Raw genomic sequence first — 12665 nt, 5'->3', positions numbered from 1 at the left:
ACCCGGATTCCTCCTCCCTTGGTTCAGCTTTCTGATCCCCTCCCCCATCTGGTTTCATCTGCCCATCATCTCGCCCTTACCTGGTTCTATCCTCTACCATCCTCTGTCTCATCCCTCCCTCTCATTTCTATACACTGGCCATCTTCCCTCTACACTCTTGGTCTTGATGCAGGATCTTGACCCAAAACATTGACCATTCTTTTGCCTCCATAGATGCTGTGTGACCTGCTGAGTTCTTCCAGCAGTTTATTTTCTTGTGCTAGAGGTTCATAGATATCGTTATTAGTCACATGTACATCGAAACACACAGTGAAATGCATCTTTTGCGTAGAGTGTCCTGGGGTCAGCCCACAAGTGTCGCCACGCTTCCGGCGCTTACATAGTATGCCCACAACCTCTTAACCCGTATGTCTTTGGAATGTGGGAGGAAACTGGAGCACCCGGAAGAAACCCACGCAGTCACGGGGAGGACGTACAAACTCCTTTCAGACAGCGGATGGATTTGAACCTGGGTTGCCAGTGCTGTAATAACGTTACGCTAACCGCTACACTACCGTGTGGAGCATGAATAGCAGCTCATCAAGCTTTTTACCCGAAGGTTGGGTGAGACTAGAACAAGAGGACATAAGTTTAGGGTGAAAGGTGAAATAGATAAGGGGAATCTGAGGGGGAACTTCTTCACTCAGGATGATGCGAGTGTGGAACAAGCCACCAGTGGAAGTGGTAGATGTAGGTTCAATTGTAATATTTAATAGATGTTTGGATATGTATAGGGATGGGAGGGGTTTGGAGGGGTATGGTCCGTGTGCAGGTAGATGTGACTAAGCAGAAGATCAGGTCGGCATGGACTAGATGGGCCGAAAGGACTGCTTCTGGGCTGTAGTGCTCTATGACTCTATCAAGCACAACAAAATGTCATGTTTCCATGCTGTATATTCAATATACTTACCTATTAGTGATTTATCTCAAGAATAGGCTATTATTTTTAAACAAAACTGTAAAGACATTACTCCAGCAGCTTTTTTCTCTTTATTTACTCCATGAGGATCCTTCATGATTTTGAACATTTCTGTGAAATCTCGTAACCTTCCCTCCTCTAAGGAAGAGCACCCCAGCTACTCTAGACTAACAGAAAATCCTCACATCACATATGCTGGCAATTATTTTTCTGCACCCTTCTCAAAAGCACCACCATTATTTTGTAGATGTGCATTCAAGATTACTTCTTTGCTTTAAATCTCTCCTCTGCTTCTATTTATAAAACCCCAGATCCCATACATCTCTGTAACCATCTTCTCAACCTGCTGTTTTAAATATCTGTTCAGATGTACCCCATGTCACTCGGCTCCGCCCCTTTTGTATTGTATCCTCAGAATGTTCCCGTTCTTCCTCAACCTGAAAGTGAATATGTAATATTTTCCACTCCTGTGTTAAATTTCATCTGCAACCATTTCCATCAGCCTGTCTATAGGTTCTGGCCCGACTCAATAATTACAGGCAGTACCTCCACCATTTCCACCCATACGACCCTCAACAACCATGCATGAATTCCATCCGGACTTGGTGACTTGCCAACTTTAAGTACAGCCAGCCTTAATAATTCACATCAATTTTTAGCATATATATTATCACAGAAACCACTTCTACAACACTGCAGAATATTCTTTCATGGAAAAGACAAACTTAAAAGACATATGGATAAATACATGGATATGGGCCAAACGCGGGCAAATACTTTGGCACCATTGTCAGCATGGACATTAGCCAAAGGGCCTGTTTCCATGCTGTATTACTCTATGACTCTGAATAATTCTTACTATTTATATACCTCCAGAAGACTTCCAAATTCCCTTTTTATGTTAACTACCACTAAGCCATATTATTTTCACTGTCTCTCCTTTTTTCCCCCCATTCCCTCCCAACAAGGCACTCCCCACCAGCCCAATTCTAATTCAGGCTTTTTTCTCCTGAGGCAGTCCCCTCAGGATCAAGGATGACTTCTTTCCACTCCAATATTGTGGAGTCTGAGGTGGCTGACGAGGACAATGTGGGTCGTACAGACTCTGCTACAGTTGGGCCGGCTTGGAAGGTGATATGCTCTCTCCATCATTTATGCTGGGCTCCCAACGCTCAAGGTTCTCAGTGCCGTCCCAAACACTCCTCCATTTTGAGCAGTCATGAGCTAGAGATTCACATGAGTCAGGGAGAGTGGGGCTTTTTTTTAAAGAAAGGAGGTTAAGAACATCCTTACATCTTTTCCTTTGTCCACCTGATAATACCTTTCTGCGACAGACCTTGGAATAGAGTGCTCATTTCAAGAGTGCTGTCTTGGGCATGTAAACAACATGGCCATTGGAGCTGACTGTATGTAGTTAGAGACTGGGATGTTGGTCTTGGAAAGGATGCTTACATTGGTTTACTTCCCCTGCCAGTAGAAATGGAAGATTATGGAAGACAATGATTGTGGAACTTCTCCAATGCTTTAAGCTGCTGGAGGGTGGTCCACATCTTGGAATCATACAGGGGGGTGGGAATCACTGCTGCTTGACTAACCAGGAGCTTTGTGTCACTTTGAGGATTTGATCTTCAAATGTTCTTTTCCTTGCAAGGACAAATATCGTGCTGCACGCAGAAGATAATGGTGAATTTCATCATCGACGTCTGGCTTCGCTGAGATGTGGATCCCGATATATTGGAATTGGTCCACATTTTCCCGGATCTCATTGTGGACCTTTTGTGTCATGGTATTCAATCTGTCCATCATCTATCATGTTCACCTTATTCTCTCTACCTCTTTCAATGTCTAGGAAATTCTGGCTGTGATTGACCCATCTTTGCCCCCCCATAAGAACATACCTATTCTGTACCAAGCCATCTCCTCTTAGAACACCACCTGTGATTCAATTACAATTTTGCTTACCAATCTTTAATTCCATATTGCTATGACCAGATCAGCATTTAACTGGCTGCTTTTAAATCAGTTTTTAATTTTCTGTCCTCCAAATACTTTTTAGTCTGGAATGTTCCTTTTTACATAGTTAAAACTATGATAATGTGATCACTCTTCCTTGAATGTTTCTCTCACTACAATGTCCATCTGACACACCTCATTCCCTCAGAATCAGATCAACTAATTCCTCCTTTCTCACTGGACTGGAATCATACTAGTAAAGAAAATTTTCCTGAATATATTTCAAAATATCTTCACCTCTTCCCTTTACAGTATTACCAGCCACTTGTTTATCAGAATAGCTGTAGACTTCATTAGCACTACTTACTGTGCAAAGTAACAGGACACGGGTATTTTGAAAGAAGAGGAGGAAATTGCTCCCATGAAGGGCACAATAAATATATTACCATGTCCAGGAACAGATGGCTTACAGACCATTTAACTCCAGAATCTAATGATTTTATTTCAGCTATTTTTTAAAATTAATTTAACCAGTATAAGATATTCTGGTCGCCAAATAATTTGGAGTAGAATCATAGTGACACCACTGAAGTCAATTATAATCATTCTCATTGCTCAGGATTACCAGATACAATAACCAATGTGTTCATGAAAGTTGAGGAAGTTTGGTTTCAAAATGCATTCAATTAAACTTAGATATCCTACTTAGATTAGAATCTTTCAAGAGACATTTTGATGAATACAGTTTTTACTTCCACAGTTGGATTATGGAGTTTGGGCTCAGCAATCTGAAGGAGCTGTAGAAAGAGTTCCCTCTAGTGGCACAAAGATTTTTTTCAACCTAATGTATACTGCCAACACAAATGGTATATATAACACAGAAACTGCCTGTTCGATCCAAAAGGCCCTTGTTAGTACTTGTGCTCCACACCAGTAAGCTTCCACCCTGTTCTTCTAATCTTAGCAAAGTATTTCGCGTCCCCCTCTTCCCCCCACCGATGTGTTTATCCACCTTCCCCTTAAATGCATCTGTCTTGTTTGCCTCATCTACTCCTTTCAGCAGCAATTTCCATCGACATTTTGGACATTCACTGGATGAAGTTTCCCCAATTTTATTTTTGCAATGGAGATTTACAGCCCACAATTTTGAATAGTTAACGCAAGAGAAAGCATTCCTATGATTGCCCTATTGAGCACGAAAGCCTGAACTCAGGTCACTTCTTAACTTTCTCTCTTCCAGGTAAAAGAGCCCAGGCTGATTTAAAAAAAATACTAGTGAATCCTTTTTTACCTTATCAAGCTACTCTGTAACTTCTGTAACACTGAGTACTCACTCCATATGTTAATAAATAAGTAGTCATTCCAGTCCAGTATCGGGAATGGTACGTAATGCAAGAAGCTGCAGAGACCCAGCCCAATACCTCACTGGCACAACCCTCCCTCCTAGAAGGCAACATCCATCATCAAAGATCCCCACCATCCGGGCTAAGCCATCTTCTCGCAATTATAAGACTATTGAACAGTTCCCTAGTACAATAAGATAGACTCTTGACCTTATAGTCTATCTCATTATGGCCTTGCACCTTCTTGTCTGCCTGCACTGCACTTTCTCTGTAACGGTACCATTTCATTCTTCATTCATTTATTGTTTTCCCTTGTACTACCTTAATGCACTGTTATAATGAAATAACCCGTATGGATGGCATGCAAAACAACGTTTTTCACTGTACCTCGGTAAATGTGACAAGAATAAACCAATTTACCACCATTGGGAGGAGGTACAGAAGCCTCAAGTCCCACACCAGCAGGTTCTAGAACAGCTACTTCCCTTTAACCATTCTGTTCTTGAACCAACCTGCACAACCCTAATCACTGCCCCAGTATAGTAACATTATGACCACTTTGCACTACAATAGACTTTGTTTCCTTTTGTTCTAGTTGTGTTCTTTCTTGTATAATTTATGTTTAATTTATGCTTTTCTTGTGAATGTTGTGTATCAGATGCTATGTGCCCGTGATGCTGCTGTAAGTTTCTCATTGCACCTGTGCACACAAGTACTTGTGCATATGACAATAATCATTACTTTGACTTGGTACTCCATCAGAAATGCCATCTTTTGCAACAGGATGCTAAACCATGGCTTTGTCCTCTTAGATGGATGTTAGAGAAACCATGCCTCTATTTTGAAGGGGAGAGTTATTCCCACTGTGATTTTCAATATTGATCCCTCATCTAACATAACCAGAAATGGATAATCCATAATCATCACACTGTTGTTTGTGGGTCCTTGCAGGGTGTAAAGTGACTAGAGTTTAAAACTATTTCATCAGCTGTAAAGACTGAAGAGATGGGCAGAAATAAGGCATATTTTTCTTGCTTTTGAATTCATATAAATTAGGGAAGCTAATTGGGGAGAGAATCTCTCTGGTTCCTGCAATGTTTTGACATAACAGAAGATTATAAATGCTTCTTCTCCCCTCCCCACCAACACCTACTCTTCTAAGTCTTGATATGTTATTTTTTTTCCTGAATACATGTACAGGCAGACAGATACATTTATAAGTACTTGCTCAGAAACAACACCTTGCTTCCTGATGTCAGTACCTGTACCCACATTACCTCTCATGCAAACATGGGGTAGACTGTTAAATTGGTGCTAACTCAACTATCAGAACAAAAAACATCAAATCTCTTCAAGGAGCCGAATCAAAATTAGGCAAAGAAATTGCTGATTATTCCTAGAAATCAGACAATGGTGGGCAATTGGACAATGTTTTTCTTTTAATTTAAAACTGACCAAAATGTGCCATGGATAATCTGCCATCACACATGGCGATGAGGAGGCGTACAGGTGTGAGATGGAGAGGCTGGTGAGTGGTGTCACTACAACCACCTCTCACTCAACGTCAGAAAGACCAAGAAATTGATTGTGGACTTCAGGAAGGGGAAGTCAGGAGGACACACATCAGTTTTCGATGTGTCAGCGATGGAAAGGGTGAACAACTTCAAGTTCCTGGGTGTCAACATCTCAGAGGATCTATCTTGGGCCCAACACATTGATGCAATCCTGAAGAAGGCACACCAGTGGCTCTATGTCATGAGAAGTTTGAGGAGATTTGGCACGTCACCAGAGACTCTTGCAAGTTTCTACAGATGTAAGGCAGAGAGCATTCTGACTGGTTGCATCACCGCCTGGTACAGAGGCTCCAATGTGCAGGATTGAAAGAGGCTGCAAAGGGTTGTTGACTCAGCCAGCTCCATTAAGGGCACAACCCTCCCCTTCAAGAGGCGGTACCTCAAAAAGGTGGCATTCATCATAAAGGACCCTCACCACTCGGGACATGCCTTACTACCATCAGGGAGGAGGTACAGGAGCCTGAAGACCCACACTCAACGTTTCAGGAACAGCTTCTTCCCCTCTGCCATCATATTTCTGAACGGTCCATGAACATTACCTCATTATTCCTCTTTTGCACTACTTATTTAATTTTGTAACTTATAGTCATTTTTATGTCTTCATGCTGCTGCCGCAAATCTTCACGACATATGTCAGTGATAATAAACCTGATTCTGATTCAAATTATCCAAGCAGAATCAACAATGTAGTGGACGTCAGAAATAGGAAGTAATTTTTTGGGGGTAGATGATATAAGGTTGCTAATACTACAAGGCTAAAGCACAGACAAATAGACAATGTCCTCCTGCTGTCCCATCTCACTGCTTCAGGCCCATGCTCAATGGGTACATTATTACCACTGGCAAAACAAAACTGCAACTGACCAACACCACATTTTTCTGCCTTGAATGAATGTACTTTGCAGTTACAACCAGCTATCATTAAACTATATTTGTCAGCACACGTGGAAAGGGCACTTTGAGCCTGCCCTGAAGCATGGATAAAAGATTTGAATCTTTGCCTTAGTACGTTTGTAGATTGCCACCTCCTCAGACACTTAGGTAATTAGTTAGTGATACATGTTACTGGCTATTTAGATCAGTGTTGGGAGGGGAACCTGATCAGAGAAATTCATATAGAGTTCTGGGAAAAATGTGCACAGATTTGAGAATTGCAATAATATTCAAGGGCTTTAAAGGAGAAGGAAGATGGAGCAATTGTTTGCAAGGGTGGGATATGAAGAAGACTGAGTGAAGGCAGGAGAGGAGATCTGAAAGAAACAAGAGAAGGGTTTATTATTAGGGCCTTGGTGAGGGAATGAAACAGCAGAGGTCTGAATCTTAAGTGACAAAATCCATGAGCTCCTTGTAATCCTTGGAGCTGAGGGCCAATGGGTTTAAGGAGATGATTGTAGGGGAGAAAGGGGCTATCTTTACACTCTATCCTCGTCTGAAATCAAGTTCGAACATAAACTACTAATGACAAACTGAGGATGTCCCAATACCAATTCCAGAAAATGTGGAACATTTCAGCATCCAGTTGTCTTTGCAGTTGCAGCATGAAACATTAAATTTCAGTTAAGTGCCAGCATTTCTGTTAACTCAAACCATTAACAACTACGGACATAATTTACAACACGGTAACCAGGCACTGTTCTCACCACCGGTGAAATTTTTCTGAGTACGTACTACAATCAAACTGCAATAATGAATTTCGTGCAACACAATTTCAGTCATTTTAAAAAGGGTACATTTGATCAATGAACCAAACAGCATGCCCATTATTGCTAAAATATCTGATAAATATTTAAGTTTAAGCTCATGAAAGCAATTTAAAAATACAGTAGAAAAATACTGCGATCCTGCAGTGAAAGCATTCATTTTGACATTATAGCTCAGATCTTGTATGCAGCAAATCACCGTCATAAGATCCTCATCAGTGCAGGATTAAATTTAGTTTACTGCATTTAAATTGTTGTAAAAGGAATTATTACCTGAGGTGGCTCAGCAGAGGTTGCAGTCGCTCATCTGACTGTATAACAGGCAGCGATCTTGATGTCAACTGCAGAAAAGAGATAATTTTCCAATGAAACCTCAAAGGACAAAATGAATAAATCCTCGATAGAAATGTACACGTAACACAATTTGTCTTGTCAGGTTAACTGTTCATCTCATTCATAAATTTGGAAAATTAAACACATCATCTTCACAAGAAACCCAGGAAGGAACGTACAGACTGGAGTTCAGCACCTCTAGCCTGTTCTGCCACTTAATTAGATCTTCTCTAATCTAAACCTTCACTCTTTTACCTTGCTTGTTCCACAACCCTCAATACAAAAGTCTATTGATCTCACCTTTGAAATTTTCACTCAATCCCTTAACTCCACACATATCTCGGAAGTGTTGGGGTAGGAGGTATGGTGGCAGGAGAAAGAATTCCAGATTTCCATGACCCTTACTCTGAAGGAGGGCTCCTAATTTCACCCCTGAACACCCTAGCTCTAATTTCAAGGTTATGCCACCTTGTTCTGGACTTCCCCTCTGAAGGAAATAAATTCTTTAATCATTTCAATTAAATCACCCCTTAAATACTTATAATCAAGGAAATGCAAATTTAGTCATAATCAAAGTTATAATCAAAGTTGCTGTGCAAGTTGATAGCATGGTTAAGAAGGCGTAAGTTGTGCTGGCCTTCATTAATCAAGGGATTGAGTTCAAGAGCCGTGAGGTAATGTTGCAGCTCGATAAAACTCTGGTTAGACCACACTTGGAGTAGTGTGTTCAGTTCTGGTTGCCTCATTATAGGAAAGATGTGGAAGCTTTTGAGAGGGTGCAGAGAAGATTTACCAGGATGCTGCCTGGATTAGAGAGCATGTTTTATGAGCATAGGTTGAGCGAGCTAGGGCTTTTCTCTTTAGAGCGAAGGAGGATGAGAGGCATCTTGGTAGAAGTGTATAATGTTATGAGAGTTATAAATAGAGTAGACAGTCAGCACCTTTTCCCTCAGGGCGGCAATGGCCAATACCAGAGGACATCCCTTTAAGGTGAGTGGAGGAAAGTTTAGGGGAGATATCAGATAGGATTTTTAAAAAAGAGCAGAATGATTTTTGTACTTGGACCCCTAAATCTCTCTGCCCAACCACTGACCCTAGTTTCTTGGTGAAGCTAATGTTGCAACATTGCAGATCAATCCATCAGCTCTCTAACCCTTTTCAGATTACAGGTGCTCCCCACGTTTACGGCAGGCTTCCATTCCTGAGAACCGTTTATAACCCAAGCAGTTCAAGTCTGAAATGCTGCCACAAACAAAGTTCCCACATGCCAGATGATGCCCCATAGGAATAGATAGTCTGGTGAAGCATTTTAAATCTCATTTTGCCATTCTTAATATAATAAAGCTATTATTAACAAATTTAGCCCAAGCCCATCTCAGGCTAATAAATGATATTCTTTTAAAAGATTTTACTGCAGATGAGGTTTTAAATGCTATTGATGGTTTTAAAAAAGACACTGGATGGCATGTCTCTAGATAGGATTCGCAAAATGGACATCAATGTGTTAACTAGAATGTATTGTTCTGAGGTTCGATGCAGCAAAATTCCAGCTAGCATCAAGAACAGTCAGCTGCAGCCCCGTAGCAGGCAGCAAATCCATCCCGCAGTTCTCCCAGATGCTTGTTCATATGTGAGGGATGTACAAAAGTCAGGTGTTTGTTAGTTGAGGAAGACCTGTACAACATTTGAAGGCCTGATCTTTGCAAACAATACTGAGGAACAATGTAAAAAAAATATTAAAAGTGATGTAGTGAGGACATTGTCCTTAACAGTACAACTTCACACATTGTCGTTGAAGGGAGTGAGCATGTGATCATTGATGTGGTAAGTAGCCAGGCTGTGTCACATTGGAAATTGGTTTAATATGGTCACATGTACCAAGGTACACTGAAAAACTTGTCTTGCATACCGTTCATACAGATCAATTCATAACAATAGTGCATTGAGGTAGTACAAGGTAAAATAATAACAGAGTGCTACAGTTACAGAGAAAGTGCAGTGCAGGTAGACAATATTGGTATTGGTTTATTATTGTCACTGGTACCGAGGTACAGTGAAAAACTTGTCTTGTATACCATTCGTACAGATTAATTCATTACACAGTGCATACATTGAGTTAGAATAGAGTGCGTTAATGTAGTACAGAGCAAAAACAATAACAGAATACAGAGTGAAGTGTCACAGCTACAGAGGAAGTGCAGTGCAGGTAGACAATAAGGTGCAAGGTCAAACAAGGTAGATTGCGAGGTCAAGAGTCCATCTTATCGTACTAGCGGATCGTTCATTAGTCTTATCACAGTAGGATAGAAGCTGTCCTTGAGCCTGGTGGTACGTGCCCTCAAGGACCTGTATCTTCTGCCTAATGGGAGAGGAGAGAAGAAAGAATGGTTGGGTCTTTGATTATGCTGGCTGCTTCACCAATGCAGCAAGAGGTACAGACGGAGTCCATGGAGGAGAGGCTGGATTCAGTGATGTGCTGGGCTGTGTCCACAACTCTCTGCAGTTTCTTGTGGTACTGGGCAGAGCAGTTGCCATACCAAGCTATGATGCATCCAGATAGGATGCTATGATGCATCGATAAAAGTTGGTGAGTGTCAAAGGGGACATGCCAAATTTCTTTAGTCTCCTGAGGAAGTAGAGGCGCTGGTGAGCTTTCTTGGCTGTGGCATCCACGTGGTTCGACCAGGACAGGCTATTGGTGATGTTCACTCCTAGGAACATGAAGCTCTCAACCTCAGCACCACTGATGTGGACATGAGCATGTACACTGCTCCCCTTCCTGAAGTCAATGATCAGCTCTTTTGTTTTGCTGACATTGAAGGAAAGGTTGTTGTCATAACACCATGTCACTAGACTCTCTATCTCCTTCCTGTATTCCAACATGTCGTTATTTGAGATACAGCCCACTATGGTCTTATCATCTGCATACTTGTAGATGGAGTTAGAACAGAATCTGGCCACGTAATCATGAGTATATGGGGAGTAGAGCAGGGGACTGAGGATGCAGCCTTGTGGGGCACCAGCATTGAGAACAATCGTGACGACGGTGTTGCTGCCTATCCTTACTGATTGTGGTCTGTTGGTCAAGAAGTTGAGGATCCAGTTGCAAAGGGAGGTGTTGAACCTCAAATCTGGGAGTTTGGAGAGGAGTTTGCTTGGAATTTTAGTATTGAAGGCAGAGCTGCCGTCAATAAGCAATAGTCTAACGTGGGTGCCTTTACTGTCCAGATGCTCCAGAGAGGAGTGTAGGGCCAGGGAGATGGCGCCCGCCATAGACTTGTTTCGGCGGTAGGTGGATTACAGTGTGTCGGGGTCGCCTGGGAGACTAAGGTTGATTCGTGCCATGACCAGCCTCTCGAAGCACTTTATGATGATGGAGGTCAGAGCCACCTGGTCATTAAGGCGCATAACCTTGTTTTTCTTAGATATAGGGATGATAGTGGTCTTCTTAAAGCAGGTAAGAACCTCAGATTGAAGCAGAGAGGGGTTAAAAATGTCTGCAAATACCCCCACCAGATGACCTGTGCAGGATCTAAGGACACAGCCAGGGACACCATCCGGGCCAGTTGCTCACCACGGATTTACTCTTGTATGTCCGCAATGGCGACTGTGCGTTCAAGTGCACTGGAGGCTGTCGGGGTAGGTGGTCACATCCCAATCCCTTCCTGTTCAAAACGTGCATAGAATGTGCTAAGCTCATCGGGAATGGATGTTGCCGATGCTGCCCGACTTCGTTTTGTAGCCCGTTATAAGCATGCAAGCCCTGCCACAACTGACAGCTGGTCTGGGACTCGATTTTGGACTGATATTGTCTCTTAGCGTCCCTGATAGCTTTACAGAGGTCATATCTCGATTTCTTGTAAAGGTCAGGGTCACCTGATCTGAAGGCTGCAGTCCTGGACTTCAGTGGGTATTGTGGGAACCTGAGTGGGAAACAGTCTAGTGCACTAGGTAGCAATTCCAAAAAAAAGGTCCATAAAGTAAATAATAGGAAATGATAGAAATCAGAATTAAAAATTGAAAGTACTGGGAGACCTCAAACTACGTATTTCAATAATTTGGTCAATGTCCAAAACAGACAATTTAATCAATTCTCTCACATACAGAATTACAAACAGAGATTGGAAAATCTAGTAGAATAAGCTTGTGTATCAATCCAGTATTTCATAAAACTTTGAATCACACTGATTTATAAACTAACCAATTTTTCAACCTTGTATGTAAAAAAATTGCACAGTCAAATGCAACCTTTCCCCTCTTAAGTAGCAGCAATAATGCACAGGAGACCAGTCATTCCAGGGACATCTCATTTGCATTTAGATGACAGTTTTCTGTGGAGAGAGAAAAGCAAGATTGTAGCTTGTATCTCGGCACACCTTCCTGACATGATCAAGTGGAAATGAACTGAATGATATGCATGCCTCAGTGACTGAAGAATTACTAGGTAGCGGGGGTGGGGGGGAAGGAAGAGAGATTAATAAACAAATTGGAGAATATATTCATGTACTATTCCATTTAGTTGCTAATTTTATTACCAAAAAATATCCTGGCATGTAGCAGCAGAATTGTTTTGCCTCTTGCACTGGATCTAATAATTTCTACTACGGTCAACAGCAAATTTATCCAGTTGTTCAAACATTTGGTCATAAAATAGAGGCCATGGAATATGTCAGCATTACTTGACTCACTATTTAAATATTTGTTGTTAAAAGTAGAGATGCCTCCCATTAAAAACTTCCATCTCACCAAGAAGCCCTTTCTCAACATCTGGAGAGAGGAGAACGAGTTCAAAGTGGTCTCTGTC

The 12665-nt window shown here is 41.7% G+C and overlaps 1 protein-coding gene across 1 annotated transcript in view; it reads right to left on the bottom strand.

The window, feature by feature from the left end:
• Positions 1-12665, bottom strand: part of prim2 (DNA primase subunit 2) — a 230504-nt gene that overhangs the window by 73950 nt on the left and 143889 nt on the right. The window contains exon 7 of the mRNA XM_052024624.1: positions 7802-7869. Coding sequence (XP_051880584.1) covers positions 7802-7869 — 68 coding nt within the window. The remainder of the gene's footprint in view (positions 1-7801; positions 7870-12665) is intronic.

Source organism: Pristis pectinata, chromosome 10, assembly GCF_009764475.1.
Source record: "Pristis pectinata isolate sPriPec2 chromosome 10, sPriPec2.1.pri, whole genome shotgun sequence".
NCBI classification, from domain to species: domain Eukaryota; kingdom Metazoa; phylum Chordata; class Chondrichthyes; order Rhinopristiformes; family Pristidae; genus Pristis; species Pristis pectinata.
This window is presented reverse-complemented; position numbering and strand designations above follow the sequence as displayed.